We start from the raw sequence: 22,090 nt of genomic DNA on the forward strand, positions 1-22,090 counted from the left end.
GCTTTAAATATGCAATTAGTGTTTTGTTCACACAGATCATCAACAGTGCACGTCAGTCTTGTTCTGTTTCATAGCGAGGTGCTGATGCAGCATTAACAGGCAGCACACCCTCAGAGCAAGATTTATGCATTATAATGCATACCAGAGCTGTTAAATTGTCAAGTATATGCAACATATTGACTTTAATGTACTTGCAATGTGCTTTGTGCCAGTGCAATGTCTACACAAATTCAAGTATTAGATCAGGGTTCTGTATCAACAAATCCTCACTATTAAATGGCTCTGATTGTGATTGGAGTAAAAAAAAGAAAACTGACCAGGACATCCCTAGCAGTAATTGTACATTTATGCCAGTCTAGATTTTCAGTACTATACTCACCATTGGTTAATTCCTGTTGAGCCAAAGTCATGCATGCTGGGACAAATCACCTCTTTTGCATCAACAGTACATGACCACCACATGTGTGTCTGATTCCCACGTTGCTCTTATATGATGCATCTTGTTGAAATGTGGCATATTGATTGAGCTCAGTGTTTCCCACTACACACTTGATTTTCATTGCAATTTTTACACAACCCTAAATGTTATTGCAGTTTTATAAACTATTAGGTGATCAAATTTTTCTATCAGGTGATCATTCTCAAAAATTTACCACATACCTTCGACTCGGGCCGAGATTATGCAAACCATGTGTCTCCAAACATAATACTGAGAATCAAATAGAATGTGTAATTGGTCTATGAAGCTCTGTCAACAAACAGAAGAGTTTTAAGTCACCGTGAGACCATATGTATAGATGTTGGTAATGCCACAGGGCCTAAATACTATCATAGATAAATGAAAGGGAAACAGAATATAAAGAATTTGAATCAGATCACAATCTGTCCAGAAAGTTGATCAACATTTCCCTGAACACAAGAAACATTTCTTCATAAATTTTCATGAATATACAACTTCTCTTTTTTGAATACCCAAACTGACAAAAAGGTGGTAATCACATATCCTCTGTCATTTGCTGGTATTAGACTTGTAGGTTCACAGCAATGCCAACACATAAGACAAGATCATGTTTGAAGCCAGGCAGCAATGTACAATACTGGATGATGTATGTATATTAAAGCTGGTGGTTGTATGCAGGACATTGTCTGCTGACACAGATGACAATGAAAGACCAAAAGACACCTGGGGGCCTGGCGGCAGGTAAGACTGACACCTGTCACTCAACTGGTTTCAAACAACCAGACCGCCGCCACATCCTCTGTCAATTGTCATGATTTGTTTTTGGTTTTTAACTTGTACACATGCTGTTTAGTAAGGCTGCACACTCAGCCAAGAGATGAAATTGGGATTTAATTTAAATGAGCTGAATTCATGCTTATGTTATACAATTGGATTGGTACTTGTTTTGTATCCTAAATACTTTAGTGCATATCTAAATCCAGACTAAAAATATTTTTAAAAATAAATTCATGTACGATTTTGAGTCGTAAAAGCAGTGCAGCCCTACTGTGTCAAAACGTCAGTTATTTGAAAGTGAAAGCTGGCGATTTTAATTTGTCTTTGAGCTCACACGTCAGCATGATGTCATCAATAACATTTTTTTTTTTTTTTACAAATTGCAAATCACTCACATTGCACATAGGCTGGACATGAAGTTACAGTAGATCTTTTTAAACCATTTTGCAGTAAATACACAGCATATTAGTTTCACATTGACTTGAAGCCACTATGTGTAGAGATATAATAATAATTAACGTGAATTATACACCCCAAAAGTGAGTTGGTGTTATGTTGTGGAAAATCTATGCATAGTGGCTTTAGCACTTGAACAATATTTTGTTATGTATTTTGAGACATGTAACATTCCATGCATTATCATTTTCTGAAGGTTGGCTGACATGTTCACATGCAACTTATCCATGATGGCCTTGTGGAATAGCGTAGAAGCTTTCATCATGATTATCAAAAGGGCATGAACAGCAGATAATTCATCATCATCACTGTGGTATTTCTTCTTAGCCATATATTTTTTATATATTTTGAAACAAACAGTCACATATAGCAGCCATGTTAACCCATCACTTGTGAGCTGGGGCTTTGTCCGGAAGAAACAAGATGCCCTTTTTCAGCTTTTGTGAACATTTGGCCCTTTGCAGTTCCCATTCCAAGTTTTTGAAATACAGTTGGATCTTTGGATACCCAACTGTGCCATGAAAATGTGTGTAATATGTGGTAATAGTAGTATTGTACAAACGTGACCAATCAGAAAGGTTTTGAACATGCTCCAAAAAAACTGTGATGCAGGGATAAATTTTGATCCACAAAAGTGAATGATCGGATGTAATTTGTGCAGATAGGGGGTAATATTTATTTTTATAGATGACTTTGATTCTTATTTTGTTAGTGCATCTTGATATAAATGATTGCTGCTTGAATGCAAATATGGCTTTGTAATTATTTTGATGCTAGGCTACAGTTGAAGGCTAAAATTAAAATACAATGCAGATTGTAGTGAGCAAGGAGTGATTTCATTGAGTGGGCAGCAATTATGCATAGCAGTGTACAGTGGCATTACAGGGGAGAGTGGTGGTGGTGGTGGCGGGGGTGGGGGGGTGGATTGACACATCTTCATGAGATGCACAGCTACTCCACACTGATGCATTCTGGTAAAAGCACCTCGGCATACTTGATACATACTGGACTGGTACCAGACAGCACATACACACACATTTCCTGAAAGCTGCGCTCCTTTTCTTTCTTTCTTTTCTTTTTAATATTTATTTCATTCATTTAAAAGAAAAACAGAAAAGCAAAAAACAAAAGCACCACAATACCAGAATGAAAAGGAGCAGAAAGAAGAACAAGTCTTATGATTTCTGCCCCTTTTAACAAAACAATCTTTCAATATACAGCATCATAGTCAACATTATTTAACAGATTGCATTTCTTTAACTTGTCACATACCACTGACCCATTTCATAATTATGACCAGAAATTAATAGATTACATCACTGACAGGTTACATTTAAACTTAAGACACTCCAAACATTATTAACAGTTTACTTTTTTTTTTTTTTTGACTTTCTTGCAGCCCACTGACTTACTTCATAGTTTCATACTTACTTAATACATCTAATTTAATATGTTTTTTAAATAATTTAAGCGACCTTAATTCTTTAATTTCTTTATTAAGATTGTTCCATAATTTGACACCATTTACTGCAATACTCCTTTCCTTTACTTTGGTTCTAAATCTTGGTTTTTTAAAGACTTCTATTCCTTTCAATTTATAACTACTTACTCTTTTTTCAAACATATTTTGAATGTTTGTTGGTAAAGTATTTTTATTAACTTGGTACATCGTTTGTAATATTTTCAAATCAACTAAATCATGAAATTTAAGTACCCTATACTTAATAAACAATGGATTAGATGGATCTCTAAAACCACTGTTACTAATCACTTTTAAATCTCTTTTCTGCAAAATAAATAAAGGTTGTATATAGGTTGTATATGTTGATCCCCAGATTTCTACACAGTAAGTTAAATATGGGACAATCAATGAATTGTACAATGTTAATAAACCATAACTATTTAATGAATATTTTACTTTATGCAAAACAGCAATGGCTTTTGCTATTTTTCCTTTTATGTAATTTATGTGTGACTTCCATGTAAGATCTTCATCAATCATGACTCCTAAAAATTTCATTTCTTTTACCCTTTGTATATCCATTCCATCTATTTGTAATGACACATTATTTTCTTTCGCTCTATCATTAAACAATATGAAATTTGTCTTATTAATATTTAGTGACAATCTGTTTATATCAAACCAATGTTTAACTTTTTCCAACTCTGTATTTATCACTTGTGCTACTTCCTGTATATCTGATCCAGAGTAAAACAGCGTTGTATCATCAGCAAATAAAATGCTGCCAAGCACATTGGATACATTCACAAAATCATTGATATACAAAATAAACAGTTTGGGTCCAAGTACCGATCCTTGTGGTACTCCATAAATAATGTTACACAATTCTGATTTGGTATTATTTATCTGAACAAACTGTTTTCTATTTTCTAAGTAGCTTTTTACCCACTGATGTGCAACACCTCTTATTCCATATTGTTGTAACTTGTGGAGCAATCTTGAGTGGTCTATAACATCAAAAGCCTTTTTCAGGTCAATAAAAATACTTACAAAATAATGCTTATTATCTATTGTTGTTGATATTTTCTCTATTAGTTCCATAATTGCCATAGCTGTCGAATGTTTTGTTCTGAATCCAAACTGAGCATTATTTAAAATATGATGTTTCTCAATAAATTTATCCAATCTTGTTACAAAAACTTTTTCCATAATTTTAGAAAACTGTGGAAGCAATGATACTGGCCTGTAATTAGAAAAATTATGTTTGTCTCCATTTTTATATAATGGGACTACCTTAGCAATTTTCATTTCATCTGGAAAAACCCCAGTTGACAGAGACAGATTACAAATATAAGTAAATGGTTCAATAACAATTTCTATTATACTTTTTACAGTCATCATGTCTAAATCTTCATGGTCAGTTGATCTTTTGCTTACACAGTTTTTTACAATATTTCTTATTTCATCTTTTTCCACATTGTCCAGGAAAATACTATTGACCGTATTTACCAATGTACATAATTTATCTTCTATTATTGGTTTATTTCCCACCAGACTTGACCCTACATTTGAAAAATAATCATTAAACCCATTTGCAACTTCTTTTATATCATATATCTCTTTATTTTCCTTAACAAAGTAATTTGGAATAGTTTCTTTCGTTCCATCACTATCAATCACACTTTTTATAATTCCCCATGTTACCCTCATATTATCTTTACTCTTATTTAGTTTTTCACTGTAATAATCTTTTTTTTGTTTCCTAATTATTGTTAATAGTTTATTTTTATATTTTTTGTATTTATGTTCTGATTCCTTTGTTTGCAATTTTAAAAAGCACCTGTATAAATAGTTTTTCTTTGCACAAGCATTTTTTATTCCCTTTGTCAGCCATGGTTTATTTACTCTTTTCTTACTAATTTCAATTAATTTACAATTTTTATTGTATGATTTCATCAATATTTTCATAAATGAGTTATATGCTACATTAACATCACTGACATAAACTTCTTCCCAGTTTTGATTTTTAAGGTCATATTTTAATGCCTCTAAGGCTTTTACTGACTTATCTCTTTTAAAGTTTATATCAGTTTTTTTGTTGTACCTATTTTTATATTTAAATATTGAAAAAATTGGTAAATGGTCGCTAATATCTGTCATGAAGATCCCATTCTTAATAATTTCATCTGTTCTGTTTGTAAATATATTATCAATTACCGTTGCACTTTGCGATGTAATTCTGGTTGGTTTTGTTATCAAGGGGAATAACCCCAAACTATACATTGTATTCACAAAATCACTTAATCTTTGGCAGCTGGATCTTTCTATGCTAATATTAAAGTCCCCACACATAAAAAGCGTTTTGTTTTTAATTTGATGGAATAATTCAATTATTTTATCTGTAAATTTCACAACACAAGAATCTGGTGCTCTGTATACACAACTAATTAAAATATTCTTAGATGTTTCATGTACAAGTTCCACTGTTACAATTTCTATGACATCATTCATAATTGTCATTTCTTCAACAATTGTACACATCAGATCTGTTTTTGTATACAGAGCAATACCACCGCCTTTTTTTTATATCTTCTGTTTACAAAATACAGCTCATATCCCTCCATTTGAACTTCATCCATGAGATCATCTTTAAGCCAAGATTCAGTGATTGCAACAATACTAAATCTATTTTTAAACTGATTTAAATAATCTTTTATTTGTGACATTTTACAATACAAGCTTCGACTGTTTATATGTATGAGTGACAGGGTATCTTCTGCAATTTTTTCACTATTCAGCTGTTCTACTGTATAATACTCACAACCAATCGTTTTTAAGTCAAATATACTTTCATCAATATTAGTGTCTATGTCATATATTTTATCCTCTGTTTCCATGTTTGATCTGATTTTTTGTTGGTCCAATTACCAACAGATGTTATATTTGATTGTCTATTCAGGTCTGTATTTCGTAAGGTCCTCCATGTTTTTGATTTGTATACCGTTTGTTCCTTCTTTCACTCTAATCCACACCCTACAATTCCAGACCCATGTAGCAACAATATGTTTCTGTTTTCTTAGTAGTCTTGCTTCCCTAGCAATATCTGCATTTTTTTTTGTTAGATGCTCATTTATATAGACACTCGTTCCTTTCAAATTCTTTGCCTGTCTTAATAACTCATATTTATATTTTCTGCTTGTAAATCGTATAACAATGTTAGATAGTTTATTTTTTCTATCTTTAGTTGGAATAGTATAACAGTCTGATATTGTATCTTGATGGATGACAACACCTTTTTGATATAAAAAGTTTGTAACTTGTTGTTCCAATGATTGTCTTTCTTCAGGTGGTGCATCCTCCCCACTGGTTCCACCAGAATCCACCACCCTTGCATATGTCCGATGCCTTGTTTGTAGTCCAGATATTATAACGTCATCTTTTCTAGTAAATTGTTCAAGTTCATCTACACGTTGCTCAAGTTTCTTAATGATCTTGTCCTTCTCTTTAACCAGATTTTGGAGTTCTTTAATTTCCACCATCAGTTTGTCTAGATTAGACATGTCTTTTGATATATGGTTTAATGAGGTCTTTATCTCCTCTATATCTTCCTCGAGTTTATCTGTTTTCCTGGGTGGTGCCATGCCGACTGTCGTGGCTCAGTATGGCCACTATTGATTACAAAAACAATTCTCACCAGTAGCCTCCACCACCACAGGTCCGGTAGCCGCACCCCAACCCTCCCCGTTGCTAACCTCGTTCACAGCCGCCCCAGCCACGGTCGTAGCCGCCGCCAGCCCTGGATGTAGCCGCTGCTAGCCGCGGATGTAGCCAACGCCTCGGGCCTGGATGTATCGCCGCCACCGATGCCTCGGGCCTGAATGAACCGCCTCCACCGATGCCTCCGCTGCTAGCCTCGGACGTAGCCGCTGTTAACCTCGGATGTAGCCGACGCCTCGGGCCTGGATGTATCGCCGCCACCGATGCCTCGGCCTGGATGAACCGCCTCCACCGATGCCTCCGCCGCCAGCCACGGATGTAGCCGCTGCTAGCCTCGGATGTAGCCGCTGCTAGCCTCGAACGTAGCCGCTGCTAGCCTCGGACGTAGCCGCTGTTAGCCTCAGATCTAGCTGACGCCTCGGGCCTGGATGAACCGCCTCCACCGATGCCTCCGCCTGGATGCCTCCTCATGCAGTGTGAATTCACACACACACACACACACACACACACACACACACACACACACACACACACACACACACACACACACACACACACACAGTGTAAATATACAGTCTTACCTGTGCATTTTAGTGAAGAAAAGTCACTCTGCAGCACTTTGCGCCATCAGATCAGTTAGTGGAGTGGAGCATTCTCCCCTCCTCCTTCCCCACTGGTTCTCTGTCTTGGCGCAACAAGTTGAAAAAGTCACAGCACCTCAATAACGTCTCATTTACCACAGACTCCATGCAATCCTGGCTGCACACGCGATGAAATCTCAAGAAAAAGTTAGAAAATCACTTAGTTCTCCATGTGGGTCAGGGACACCATGCACGCGTGCGTGCCAATATTTACGTGTAACATTTCAGGGGGAAAAAAGCATTTACAGTATGTATTTAATTAAAAGTTAAAATATCTTTCTAACATCTTTCTGTGTAAATATCTCATGTTACAATGTGGAGACCCGCAGCTTATAGACAAGTGCAGCCTATTTATGTACAATTTCTTTTTTCTTTTTAAAATTGGTGGGTCCCCTCTATAGTCCAGAAATTATGGTAAACACACGCAACGCGAACTTACCCGTGCACAGCCCTGTACAGAACTGAACGTCCCGTACCGAAATGGTTCAATACAAATACACGTATCGTTACACCCTTAAAAAGTAATAATAGTAATAATAATGACTTGGATTTATAGTGCACTTTTTCAAGACACCCAAAGTGCTTTACAAGTTGCATTATTCATTAACTTGTACATTCACACACATTGGTGGTGGGTAAGCTACTAGTGTAGCCACAGCTGCCCTGGGGCCAACTGACAGAAGCATGGCTGCCATTCTGCGCCTACAGCCCCTCCAATCACCACCTCATTCATACACAGGCAAAGTGGATTAAGTGTCTTGCCCAAGGACACAACAGCAATATGCAGATTTTTGACTGGTTAGTTACCAGATTTGAACTGCCAACCCTTCATTGGTGTTGTGAAAGTGTAGGACCACGGACCCACAACAGGGGGCGCAATGAATGGACAATGGAGGAAGTAAAAAACAAGATTTACTACTGAAACAAGCACGAGTAGTATAACAAACACAATGTTTAGGGTCGAATCCGCTGGTGTCGTGTGGGCAGGCTCAAAGATAGGAGACGTCCGTCTCAGTCGAACCGGAACCACCCAGATCTCCACTGCCACCGAACCCCGGAAATACTGGAACCGCCAAGTCCCGAATTCCCAGGTGGCCACTGCCTCCGCTCGTCGGATCCGGTACTGCTGGCAGGAGAGAGCAAGAACACACAGGAGTGGATGAACGCACCCAGTACAGAGAGGGGAGAAGCCGCCTCCACCTCTTGGCAAAGTTCAGCAGGAAGGTGAGTACTTATCCAAAGAAGGAGGGTCTCAGTAGTCACCAGTCCTGAAAGGTTTAACAAGTTTATCAATCACAGAATATGCTGCAGAGAATGTTACCTTGGTCTTAGGCGATATCTCGGCACTGAGGTGGAGACGCCGTCCTCCTGATATACCTCGGTGCTGAGTAGAAACAGCTGTGTTTGGTGATGGGTGACAGCTGTCACCCAGATTACTCCCATGATGCGGTAGCGCCCTCTGGTGCCTGGAGCCCGCACTCCAGGCAGGGCGCCCTCTGGTGGTGGTGGGCCAGCAGTACCTCCTCTTCAGCGGCCCACACAACAGGACCCCCCCCTCAACGGGCGCCTCCTGGCGCACGACCGGGCTTGTCCGGATGGCGTCGGTAGAAGTCGGCCAGGAGGGCCGGGTCCAGGATGAAGCCCTTCTTCACCCAGGAGCGCTCCTCGGGGCCGTACCCCTCCCAGTCCACCAGATACTGAAAACCCCGGCCCATCCGACGGACGTCAAGGAGCCGGCGGACAGTCCAAGCCGGTGCTCCGTCGATGATCCAGGCAGGAGGCGGTGCCGGACCCGGGGTGCAGAGGGGTGAGGTGTGAAGAGGCTTGATCCGGGAAACATGGAAAACTGGATGGATCCGCAGTGAGGCCGGAAGCTGGAGCCTCACTGCGGCGGGGTTGATGACCTTGAGGATTTTATACGGTCCGATGTATCGTTCTTGCAGTTTAGGTGAGTCAACCTGTAGGGGAATGTCCTTGGTGGATAACCAGACCTCCTGCCCAGGACGATACTTGGGGGCCGGGGCTCGTCGCCGGTCTGCATGTTTCTTCGCCCTCGTCCGGGCCTGCAACAAGGCAGAGCGGGCGGCCCGCCACACCCGACGGCACTTCCGTAGGTGGGCCTGGACCGAGGGCACACCGACCTCTCCCTCAACCACCGGAAACAAGGGGGGCTGATACCCCAAGCACACCTCAAACGGGGAGAGGCCGGTGGCTGATGACACTTGGCTGTTGTGGGCGTACTCGATCCAGGCCAGGTGGGTACTCCAGGCCGTCGGGTGCGCGGCTGTCACACAGCGAAGTGTCTGCTCCAGTTCTTGATTCGCCCGCTCTGCCTGCCCATTGGTCTGGGGATGGTACCCAGACGAGAGGCTGACCGTGGCCCCCAGTTCCCGGCAGAAGCTCCTCCAGACATGCGAGGTGAACTGGGGACCGCGATCGGAGACGATGTCTGATGGTATGCCATGCAGACGGACGACGTGGTGGACCAGGAGGTCCGCTGTCTCCTGGGCCGTAGGGAGCTTCGGGAGGGCCACGAAGTGGGCCGCCTTGGAGAAACGGTCCACTATCGTGAAGATAACAGTGTTTCCCTGGGACGGCGGGAGACCCGTGACGAAATCCAGGCCGATGTGGGACCAGGGGCGATGAGGCACAGGCAATGGCTGTAGTTGCCCTGAGGTCTTTCTATGATCGGCCTTGCCCCTGGCGCAGGTGGTACAGGCCTGGACGTAGTCCCGGACGTCGGTCTCCAGGGATGCCCACCAGAAGCGTTGCCGGATGACTGCCACGGTCCTTCGCACCCCTGGGTGACAGGAGAGCTTAGAACCGTGACAGAAGTCCAGGACTGCGGCCCTAGCTTCTGGTGGGACATACAGTCTGTTCTTTGGTCCGTTTCCGGGGTCCGGGACACGGGTCAGGGCCTCCCGGACGGTCTTCTCCACGTCCCAGGTGAGGGCAGCCACGATAGCGGACTCCGGGATGATGGGATCCGGGGGATCCGACGGTTCCGTTTTGACCTCATCTTCGTGCACCCGGGACAATGCATCCGATCTCTGATTCTTGGTCCCGGGGCGGTAGGTAATCCGGAAGTCAAAACGGCCAAAGAACAGTGACCAGCGGGCTTGCCTGGGGTTCAGACGCTTGGCGGTTCTGATGTACTCCAGGTTCCGATGGTCAGTGAAAACCGTGAATGGCACGGCTGTTCCCTCCAACAGATGTCTCCACTCTTCGAGGGCCTCTTTCACAGCAAGGAGTTCCCGATTGCCGACGTCATAATTCCGTTCAGCGGGGGTCAACCTGCGAGAAAAATAGGCACACGGGTGAAGGACCTTATCGGTCTTCCCGCTCTGGGAGAGCACCGCTCCTATCCCTGAGTCCGAGGCATCCACTTCAACCACTAACTGGCGGCTAGGATCGGGCTGCACCAGAACTGGTGCAGACGAGAAGCGCCGTTTCAACTCCTTGAACGCGGCCTCGCACCGGTCCGACCAGGTGAAGGGAACTTTTGGAGAGGTCAGGGCTGTCAGGGGGCTAACTACCTGACTGTAGCCCTTGATGAACCTCCTATAGAAATTAGCAAAACCGAGGAACTGTTGCAGCTTCCTACGGCTTGTTGGTTGGGGCCAATCTCTCACCGCCGCAACCTTGGCCGGGTCCGGGGCGACGGAGTTGGAGGAGATGATAAACCCCAGGAAGGACAAAGAAGTGCGGTGGAACTCACACTTCTCGCCCTTCACAAACAGACGGTTCTCCAACAACCGCTGCAGAACCTGACGGACATGCCGGACATGAGTCTCAGGATCCGGGGAAAAGATGAGTATATCGTCTAGATATACGAAGACGAACCGGTGCAGGAAGTCCCGCAAGACATCGTTTACCAACGCTTGAAAAGTCGCGGGAGCATTAGTGAGACCGAACGGCATGACCAGGTACTCAAAATGACCTAAGGGGGTGTTAAATACCGTCTTCCATTCGTCTCCCTTCCGAATCCGAACCAAATGATACGCATTTCTAAGATCCAGCTTGGTGAAGATTTTGGCTCCATGCAAGGGAGTGAACACTGAATCCAACAAGGGCAACGGGTATCGGTTGCGAACCGTGATCTCGTTCAACCCCCTGTAATCAATGCATGGACGAAGCCCGCCATCTTTTTTACCCACAAAAAAGAAACCTGCGCCCATCGGTGAGGTGGATTTCCGGATCAATCCGGCAGCTAATGAGTCCCGGATATAGGTCTCCATTGATTCGCGTTCCGGCCATGAGAGGTTGTACAGCCTACTGGACGGGAACTCACTGCCTGGAACCAAATCAATGGCACAATCGTACGGACGGTGGGGAGGAAGCGTGAGAGCCAGATCCTTGCTGAACACGTCAGCGAGGTCATGATACTCCGCTGGCACCGCCTTCAGATTGGGCGGGACTCGGACCTCCTCCTTAGCTTGGGAGCCGGGAGGAACCGAGGAACCGAGACACTCCCGATGGCAGGTTTCGCTCCACTGAACCACTACCCCGGACGGCCAATCAATCCGGGGATTGTGCTTAAGCATCCATGGAAACCCTAAAACCACACGGGAGGTGGCCTGAGTCACAAAGAACTCGATCACCTCCCGGTGGTTACCTGACACCACCAGAGTTACTGGAGGTGTCTTGTGCGTGATTGGTGGGAGTAGGGAGCCATCTAGTGCCCGAACCTGCACAGGCGAGGTAAGAGCCACCAGAGGGAGCCCTATCTCCCTGGCCCATCTACTGTCAAGCAGATTCCCCTCAGAGCCCGTGTCCACCAGTGCTGGGGCCTTCAGGGTTGAGTCCTCGAACAGGATCGTGACTGGGAGTCGTGTAGCAATGTGGGTGTGTCCCACGTGAATGTTTTGGCCCACCCCTGGCCCAGTCTCTAGGGGCGGGCGTTGGAGTTTAACCGCTCGGGGCAGTCGTTTGCCATATGCTCACTCGAGCCACAAACATAACAAGCTCCGTGGGCCCGCCTCCTTTGTGCTCCAGGTGCCCTAAATGTTGCCCTGCTCGTGTCCATAGCTTCGTCAGCAGGGGGAGCCATAGGCGCACGGAGCGCAGGAACAGAGGAGCGTGGGGAGGGCGGAGCTCGATCGGACCCGGAAGGGAGAGGGACGACGCGTGCCTGGCCACGCCCTTCGCCTCGTTCCCGACGGCGTTCTTCTAACCGGTTGTCGAGTCGTATGACTAGATCGATAAGCCCATCTAAATCCCGCGGTTCGTCCTTAGCCACCAGGTGCTCTTTTAGGACCAGTGACAGTCCGTTTATAAAGGCAGCGCGGAGGGCAGTGCTATTCCAGCCGGATCTCGCCGCCGCGATGCGGAAGGCGACTGCATAGGCAGCTGCACTCCGGCGTCCCTGTCGAATGGACAGTAGTGCGGTTGAAGCGGACTCTCCTCTGTTGGGATGATCGAACACCGTTCTGAGCTCCCGTACAAACCCATCGTAAGTATGAAGGAGCCGTGAGTTCTGCTCCCAGAGCGCTGTAGCCCAAGCGCGTGCCTCCCCACGAAGCAGATTTATCACATAAGCCACTCTGCTAGCGTCAGTCGCGTACATCACGGGACGCTGAGCGAAGACGAGCGAACACTGCATAAGAAAGTCCGCGCACGTCTCCACACAGCCTCCGTACGGTTCTGGAGGGCTTATGTATGCTTCTGGGGACGGAGGAAGGGACCGTTGAACGACCAGTGGAACGTCACTTTCACGCGCAGGGTCCTCGGGAGGGAGAGCCGCAGCGGCGCCCGAAGGGCGTGCCTCCACTTGTGCGGCGAGAGCCTCCACCCTGCGGTTTAGGAGAACGTGCTGCTCGGTCATTAAATCGATCCGAGAGGTGAAAGCGGTGAGGATCCGCTGCAACTCACCGATTACCCCTCCCGAAGCCTCCGCTGCGCCTTGGTCTTCCATTGGCCGTTCAACAGCCGGTTGACGCCCCTCGGGATCCATGACGCTGGCCGAGATATCCTGTTGTGAAAGTGTAGGAACACGGACCCACAACAGGGGGCGCAATGAATGGACAATGGAGGAAGTAAAAAACAAGATTTACTACTGAAACAAGCACGAGTAGTATAACAAACACAATGTTTAGGGTCGAATCCGCTGGTGTCGTGTGGGCAGGCTCGAAGATAGGAGACGTCCGTCTCAGTCGAACCGGAACCACCCAGATCTCCACTGCCACCGAACCCCGGAAATACTGGAACCGCCAAGTCCCGAATTCCCAGGTGGCCACTGCCTCCGCTCGTCGGATCCGGTACTGCTGGCAGGAGAGAGCAAGAACACACAGGAGTGGATGAACGCACCCAGTACAGAGAGGGGAGAAGCCGCCTCCACCTCTTGGCAAAGTTCAGCAGGAAGGTGAGTACTTATCCAAAGAAGGAGGGTCTCAGTAGTCACCAGTCCTGAAAGGTTTAACAAGTTTATCAATCACAGAATATGCTGCAGAGAATGTTACCTTGGTCTTAGGCGATATCTCGGCACTGAGGTGGAGACGCCGTCCTCCTGATATACCTCGGTGCTGAGTAGAAACAGCTGTGTTTGGTGATGGGTGACAGCTGTCACCCAGATTACTCCCATGATGCGGTAGCGCCCTCTGGTGCCTGGAGCCCGCACTCCAGGCAGGGCGCCCTCTGGTGGTGGTGGGCCAGCAGTACCTCCTCTTCAGCGGCCCACACAACAATTGGTCATAAGACGACTTGCTCAACTAACTGAGCTAAAGTGATGGTTTATATATGTTATGTTAAAAGGGGACAGTTACTTATTCACACCATCATTTTGGCTTTTAGATTTTTATTTCTTTTAATTCATGATATAGTGGTCACTTTTCACTGTGATCACCATTTTTGAAATTTTAATATGAAAAGCATTAAATTTTGACATCATAAAAAAATTTAACATGTACATGCTCAAGGGTGTACAAACGTTTTTGTCATCACCATATTGTAGTGTGCACTAACCTAGTGTTTAATACTATGACACACAAATTTAGAGTGCTATTGTGATGAATTGGCCTTGATTTCCTTATTTTTGGAATCGTGAAAGCAATCGGGGCCACATGTCGGCAATAGGACTTGGTTTAATCCAAGAACACTTTGCCCTTTGCATTCCAAAACACCTGAGGCCATCACTGAAACCATGCTGGCCAGCGGATGAGGATGCATGTTTCCACTGTATTAGTTGTCTGTTTTTTGATAGATTCATTCTGGATTTACAAAAAATATCTAATGAAATGAAAAGACCTGCTTAAAAATACTCCACGTTCTCCCTTGAAATAAGGAGCCTGGTGTGCTTTTAATCAGCTAAAACAAGATGTGACACCCAAGGAGCAGAATCCTTTGACATTCCAAATTCTGTATCCAAAATATTCTCAACTCTGGCTACATCCAAATTATAGTCTACATGTTTTCCATCACCATTTCATGAACATGATCAGTCGTTTCCTCAGTGGATGGATTTACGGGTGATCTAGACCTTGAACTGTCTTCAATGCTCTCTGCACTTTTTTAATTCAGTGCCCCAATTTTTGACAATTGATAACACTGCGGCATCATCCCCGAATGACTCAATCATGTCATCCTGAATTTCTTTGGAAATAAGGGCCTTCTGGGAATGAGTCAGAATTCTCACTTGTGCTCGGGTGGAAGTAGAGAGGTAATGTGATGTCTTCTGGTGCCGGAAGCATTGATTTCCCCCTTGGCAGACACTAATGTTTGTACATTTTCAGTGCAAGGCAGGAGAGGTATGTGAATAGCTTTCTCAGAATGATGGACTGTTTCAGTCAAAACATTTTCTGTTGAGTAAGGCTGTGGAGATCTGCAGCTTCAGTGTGTTTGTTGGAAGGAAATGTTTATTTACATTGACCCTTGGACAATGCTGTGCAGGGGCAGATCCAGGATTTTTTTTTTTTAACAGGGAAGGGGGAGTCAATTTGCAAATGAGTCTGGTACGACCAAGATGCTGTACGTTTGTAGGGGGGTGTGAGGCCATGTCCCCTCCCCCCAGAAAATTTTGAATTTTTAGGGTGCCATTTCCTGCATTTGGTGCATAATTCACCAGAAAATACAACCACAGAGAAGAGATACTTTCTAGCATTTGGAAGTTTTTTTTGGTCTATGGCCAAAGGTTTCCATTGCCATGGAGTGACATGTTTAGCCGCATGTTCTCCTTGAATTGCTGGCTGTCTGAGTGGTGTCCAAAAAATGAGGTGGGCTTCATAGATAATTGGCAAAGCTTCTGGGGAAAACCTGGTCTTGTTAGGAGAGACGGCATCCATCCCACTTTGGATGGAGCAGCTCTCATTTCTAGAAATCTGGCCAATTTTCTTAAATCCTCCAAACTGTGACTATCCAGGGTTGGGACCAGGAAGCAGAGTTGTAGTCTTACACACCTCTCTGCAGCTTCTCTCCCCCTGCCATCCCCTCATTACCCCATCCCCGTAGAGACGGTGCCTGCTCCCAGACTACCAATAACCAGCAAAAATCTATTTAAGCATAAAAATTCAAAAAGAAAAAATAATATAGCACCTTCAACTGCACCACAAACTAAAACAGTTAAATGTGGTCTATTAAACATTAGGTCTCTCTCTTCTAAGTCCCTGTTGGTAAATGATATAATAATTGATCAACATATTGATTTATTCTGCCTTACAGAAACCTGGTTACAGCAGGATGAATATGTTAGTTTAAATGAGTCAACACCCCCGAGTCACACTAACTGTCAGAATGCTCGTAGCATGGGCCGGGGCGGAGGATTAGCAGCAATCTTCCATTCCAGCTTATTAATTAATCAAAAACCCAGACAGAGCTTTAATTCATTTGAAAGCTTGACTCTTAGTCTTGTCCATCCAAATTGGAAGTCCCAAAAACCAGTTTTATTTGTTATTATCTATCGTCCACCTGGTCATTACTGTGAGTTTCTTTGTGAATTTTCAGACCTTTTGTCTGACTTAGTGCTTAGCTCAGATAAGATAATTATAGTGGGCGATTTTAACATCCACACAGATGCTGAGAATGACAGCCTCAACACTGCATTTAATCTATTATTAGACTCTATTGGCTTTGCTCAAAAAGTAAATGAGTCCACCCACCACTTTAATCATATCTTAGATCTTGTTCTGACTTATGGTATGGAAATAGAAGACTTAACAGTATTCCCTGAAAACTCCCTTCTGTCTGATCATTTCTTAATAACATTTACACTTACTCTGATGGACTACCCAGCAGTGGGGAATAAGTTTCATTACACTAGAAGTCTTTCAGAAAGCGCTGTAACTAGGTTTAAGGATATGATTCCTTCTTTATGTTCTCTAATGCCATATACCAACACAGTGCAGAGTAGCTACCTAAACTCTGTAAGTGAGATAGAGTATCTCGTCAATAGTTTTACATCCTCATTGAAGACAACTTTGGATGCTGTAGCTCCTCTAAAAAAGAGAGCTTTAAATCAGAAGTGCCTGACTCCGTGGTATAACTCACAAACTCGTAGCTTAAAGCAGATAACCCGTAGGTTGGAGAGGAAATGGCGTCTCACTAATTTAGAAGATCTTCACTTAGCCTGGAAAAAGAGTCTGTTGCTCTATAAAAAAGCCCTCCGTAAAGCTAGGACATCTTTCTACTCATCACTAATTGAAGAAAATAAGAACAACCCCAGGTTTCTTTTCAGCACTGTAGCCAGGCTGACAAAGAGTCAGAGCTCTATTGAGCTGAGTATTCCATTAACTTTAACTAGTAATGACTTCATGACTTTCTTTGCTAACAAAATTTTAACTATTAGAGAAAAAATTACTCATAACCATCCCAAAGACGTATCGTTATCTTTGGCTGCTTTCAGTGATGCCGGTATTTGGTTAGACTCTTTCTCTCCAATTGTTCTGTCTGAGTTATTTTCATTAGTTACTTCATCCAAACCATCAACATGTTTATTAGACCCCATTCCTACCAGGCTGCTCAAGGAAGCCCTACCATTATTTAATGCTTCGATCTTAAATATGATCAATCTATCTGTTATGTGTCGGACGCAGCTCGGAGAACCGACCAGCGTTTGAAGGACCCAGTATGAAATAAGCAGAGCACGGTACAAAGGCTAACTGAATTTAATACATAACAGTGATGATATAATAATAAAAGGTGCGGCCTGGCGTGGTGCGCTCCCAGCAGCGCTAACGGTCCGGAGCCAGAAGCTGTTTCGGACCCAAGGACCCCGCCGACACCCCCCAGGTGGCCGCAACAACCGAGTCTGTGAAAGAAGGAACCATTATGTGAGTCCACACTCTACACACAGAACACTTAAAGGTGTACAAACAGCAAACACTTCCTGGCTTGATTACTGATCAGCTTCCCAACCTGCAGGCATGGAACATCCAGTTCACAAAACTCCACTGCGGTGAAAGCTGATACATGACTAACAAACAGCTCAATACAATAAGGTGTGAGGGACACCACATTTACTGACTGTATAAATGTTAGTCACAAAATCTAACGTACCTCAGGAAGTGTGCTGACGAGCATGAGACCTCACCCCCTCCTCTTTCACAGACTGTGCATCAAACCTGGACGTTCTCAGCATCCGCTGTTGATGAGATGGCTCCCGAGACGACGATCTCACCCGTCTGGTCACAAGGTCGAGTCTCTGGCAAATACACACTGTGCACTCCAGTCTTAAATGCCAACATGTTCCAATCCATCCAGATGCACCACAGCTGTGAGTCCTGACAAGTCGCAGGTGATCAGGGTGAGGTCCTGACAGCCTCAGCAACACAGCCACTCAGTCCCAAACGCACGCCACCTGGGAGGAAAACCAAAAGACAGAAACAAACCGGCAGCCAGGCCCCCCCAGCCATATAACAGTACCCCACCCTCACGGGAAGCCTCCCGGCGACCACACACACCTGGCCCAGGAGAAACACCCCCCTCCAGGGACCATGGCTGGAAACCGCGTCTGCGTTCATCCTCCAACAGACTGGTTGAACTGGCTGCATCTTTGCCCTTGTTTCTGACAGTCTCTTAGCACAGGTGAGGCCAGGAGTTCTTACACCTGTGCGGTCAGCCTTTATCCAAACATGTGTGATTAGTCATAAAACAAAACAACCAAAACACCCCCCCCTCCCCAGGGGACCGTCCCATCAAACCCCAGGGAAGGGGAGAAAGGAAAAACAACCCAAACCCAAGCCTACAAACAAAAAGAAAAACCCAAACTTGAGCTCACAAACAAAAATGCCAAAATACCCCCCCTCCCCCCCCCCCCTCCCCCCCAGAGGACCGTTCCATCAAACCCCAGGGAAGGGGAGAAAAGAAAAACCCAAACTTGAGCTCACAAACAAAAATGCCAAAATACCCCCCCTCCTCCCCCCAAACGACACGTAAGGACCAACACCCCCCAGAGGGCCACCCGCCAGCTCCAGGAGTAATAACCACGGCCGAGGTCCCTCTGGGATCCACCGTCACCCACGGGGACTACCAGCGCCTCCCAGAGGACCACTCGTCAACCCCAGGAGACGCCTCCCCTCATGACTAATGGACCCAGCCCCGGCCGTCCACGGCTAGATGGACCCAACGCCCTTTCCCCCCCAGAGGACACCACAGTCAAACCCTGAGGGCGGAAACTGGGGGGGGGGAAACAAGAAATACCCCAAACCCCCCCCCTCCCCTCCCGGGTGCAGAGGCCACCTGGGAAACGCCCAGCACAACCTAACTGCACCCCTCCAGCAATGCCGACACTACGGTACACCCGGCTGGAGTCAGAGGAGAAGAGAGGGCATAACAAAAAACAAAAAGAAAAAACAACCCAAGTACCAACCCCATCACCCCCCCAGGGGACCGTACCATCCAACCCCGGGGATGTGAAACAAAAAGAAACAAAAGAAAAAAAACAAACAGACCAACACACAGTTGTTTGGGTCCCTGTTTCTTTTTGTGTTTTGTTTTTTTTTTTTTTTTTTTTTTTGCAAAGGCTACAGGGTCACACCCCCAGACAAATAGTGGACAACAAAAAAGAAAAGCCCACACAAAAACCAACTCAAAAAACACCCACACAAAATGAACTAACACAAAACAAATCAGTGAGTTATACCGTCAAGCTCAACCAAATGGAACACACCTGTTCCTACTCAAGAGCTTGACGGTAACGTGATTCAGTCACCACAAGGGGGAACCAGAGTGCAAAAAATGAAAAAACCCCTTTGGCGACAGAAAAAACAAACGAGCTGCTACCAAAATGTGCTCAACTAAATAACGCCGGAGCTGAAACAACAGACGCAGTAGTTACCTTTGTCCGGGGAAACGGGGCTACGACTGTAACACAGGAAGCCCAGCGACCCGTGCTAACAGAGCTCCGCCATGCGCGTGAACCCATTACAAACGCACTCTTGCAGCTCCCGTTTAAACCTCTTATCCGGTCGGAGCGTGACGCGAAGCCGTCGCCAGTCACACTCCACCACGACCCACGGATAAGGCACAACACAGGAACACGGCTGCAAGAGAGCACAAATCAGTATCCAGTAATGGGTCTCAAACACGCACCTTCCGGGCGGAGAGCCCCGCAACTGATCCGGATAACCACTGAACGTCTGCTGCCGCCTTCCCGGCGCGTTATATGGCCCCCCAGCCATATAACACTATCTTTGTTAGTTGGCTATGTACCACAGGCTTTTAAGGTGGCAGTAATTAAACCATTACTTAAAAAGCCATCACTTGACCCAGCTATCTTAGCTAATTATAGGCCAATCTCCAACCTTCCTTTTCTCTCAAAAATTCTTGAAAGGGTAGTTGTAAAACAGCTAACTGATCATCTGCAGAGGAATGGTCTATTTGAAGAGTTTCAGTCAGGTTTTAGAATTCATCATAGTACAGAAACAGCATTAGTGAAGGTTACAAATGATCTTCTAATGGCCTCGGACAGTGGACTCATCTCTGTGCTTGTTCTGTTAGACCTCAGTGCTGCTTTTGATACTGTTGACCATAAAATTTTATTACAGAGATTAGAGCATGCCATAGGTATTAAAGGCACTGCGCTGCGGTGGTTTGAATCATATTTGTCTAATAGATTACAATTTGTTCATGTAAACGGGGAATCTTCTTCACAGACTAAAGTTAATTATGGAGTTCCACAAGGTTCTGTGCTAGGACCAATTTTATTCACTTTATACATGCTTCCCTTAGGCAGTATTATTAGACGGTATTGCTTAAATTTTCATTGTTACGCAGATGATACCCAGCTTTATCTATCCATGAAGCCAGAGGACACACACCAATTAGCTAAACTGCAGGATTGTCTTACAGACATAAAGACATGGATGACCTCTAATTTCCTGCTTTTAAACTCAGATAAAACTGAAGGTATTGTACTTGGCCCCACAAATCTTAGAAACATAGTGTCTAACCAGATCCTTACTCTGGATGGCATTACCCTGACCTCTAGTAATACTGTGAGAAATCTTGGAGTCATTTTTGATCAGGATATGTCATTCAAAGCGCATATTAAACAAATATGTAGGACTGCTTTTTTGCATTTACGCAATATCTCTAAAATCAGAAAGGTCTTGTCTCAGAGTGATGCTGAAAAACTAATTCATGCATTTATTTCCTCTAGGCTGGACTATTGTAATTCATTATTATCAGGTTGTCCTAAAAGTTCCCTAAAAAGCCTTCAGTTAATTCAAAATGCTGCAGCTAGAGTACTGACGGGGACTAGAAGGAGAGAGCATATCTCACCCATATTGGCCTCTCTTCATTGGCTTCCTGTTAATTCTAGAATAGAATTTAAAATTCTTCTTCTTACTTATAAGGTTTTGAATAATCAGGTCCCATCTTATCTTAGGGACCTCGTAGTACCATATCACCTCAATAGAGCGCTTCGCTCTCAGACTGCAGGCTTACTTGTAGTTCCTAGGGTTTGTAAGAGTAGAATGGGAGGCAGAGCCTTCAGCTTTCAGGCTCCTCTCCTGTGGAACCAGCTCCCAATTCAGATCAGGGAGACAGACACCCTCTCTACTTTTAAGATTAGGCTTAAAACTTTCCTTTTTGCTAAAGCTTATAGTTAGGGCTGGATCAGGTGACCCTGAACCATCCCTTAGTTATGCTGCTATAGATGTAGACTGCTGGGGGGTTCCCATGATGCATTGTTTCTTTCTCTTTTTGCTCTGTATGCACCACTCTGCATTTAATCATTAGTGATCAATCTCTGCTCCCCTCCACAGCATGTCTTTTTCCTGGTTCTCTCCCTCAGCCCCAACCAGTCCCAGCAGAAGACTGCCCCTCCCTGAGCCTGGTTCTGCTGGAGGTTTCTTCCTGTTAAAAGGGAGTTTTTCCTTCCCACTGTAGCCAAGTGCTTGCTCACAGGGGGTCGTTTTGACCGTTGGGGTTTTACATAATTATTGTATGGCCTTGCCTTACAATATAAAGCGCCTTGGGGCAACTGTTTGTTGTGATTTGGCGCTATATAAAAAAATTGATTGATTGATTCAAACTGCACAACATGCATACAGGAATCCCCACAGTGAACCTTGTTTCACATAAAAACACACACAATTGGTTGGTTTTGACGAGTCTTATCACTAATCAAGTTTGGGTATCATGAAA

General features: G+C 44.6%; 1 protein-coding gene across 1 annotated transcript in view; it reads left to right on the forward strand.

Annotated features, from left to right (window-relative positions):
• Positions 1-22,090, forward strand: part of LOC117503844 (CUB and sushi domain-containing protein 1-like) — a 2,069,078-nt gene that overhangs the window by 2,025,484 nt on the left and 21,504 nt on the right. Inside the window, exon 74 of the mRNA XM_034163109.1 lies at positions 1,139-1,201. Coding sequence (XP_034019000.1) covers positions 1,139-1,201 — 63 coding nt within the window. The remainder of the gene's footprint in view (positions 1-1,138; positions 1,202-22,090) is intronic.

This window comes from Thalassophryne amazonica, chromosome 2 (genome assembly GCF_902500255.1).
Source record: "Thalassophryne amazonica chromosome 2, fThaAma1.1, whole genome shotgun sequence".
In the NCBI taxonomy this organism is placed as follows: domain Eukaryota; kingdom Metazoa; phylum Chordata; class Actinopteri; order Batrachoidiformes; family Batrachoididae; genus Thalassophryne; species Thalassophryne amazonica.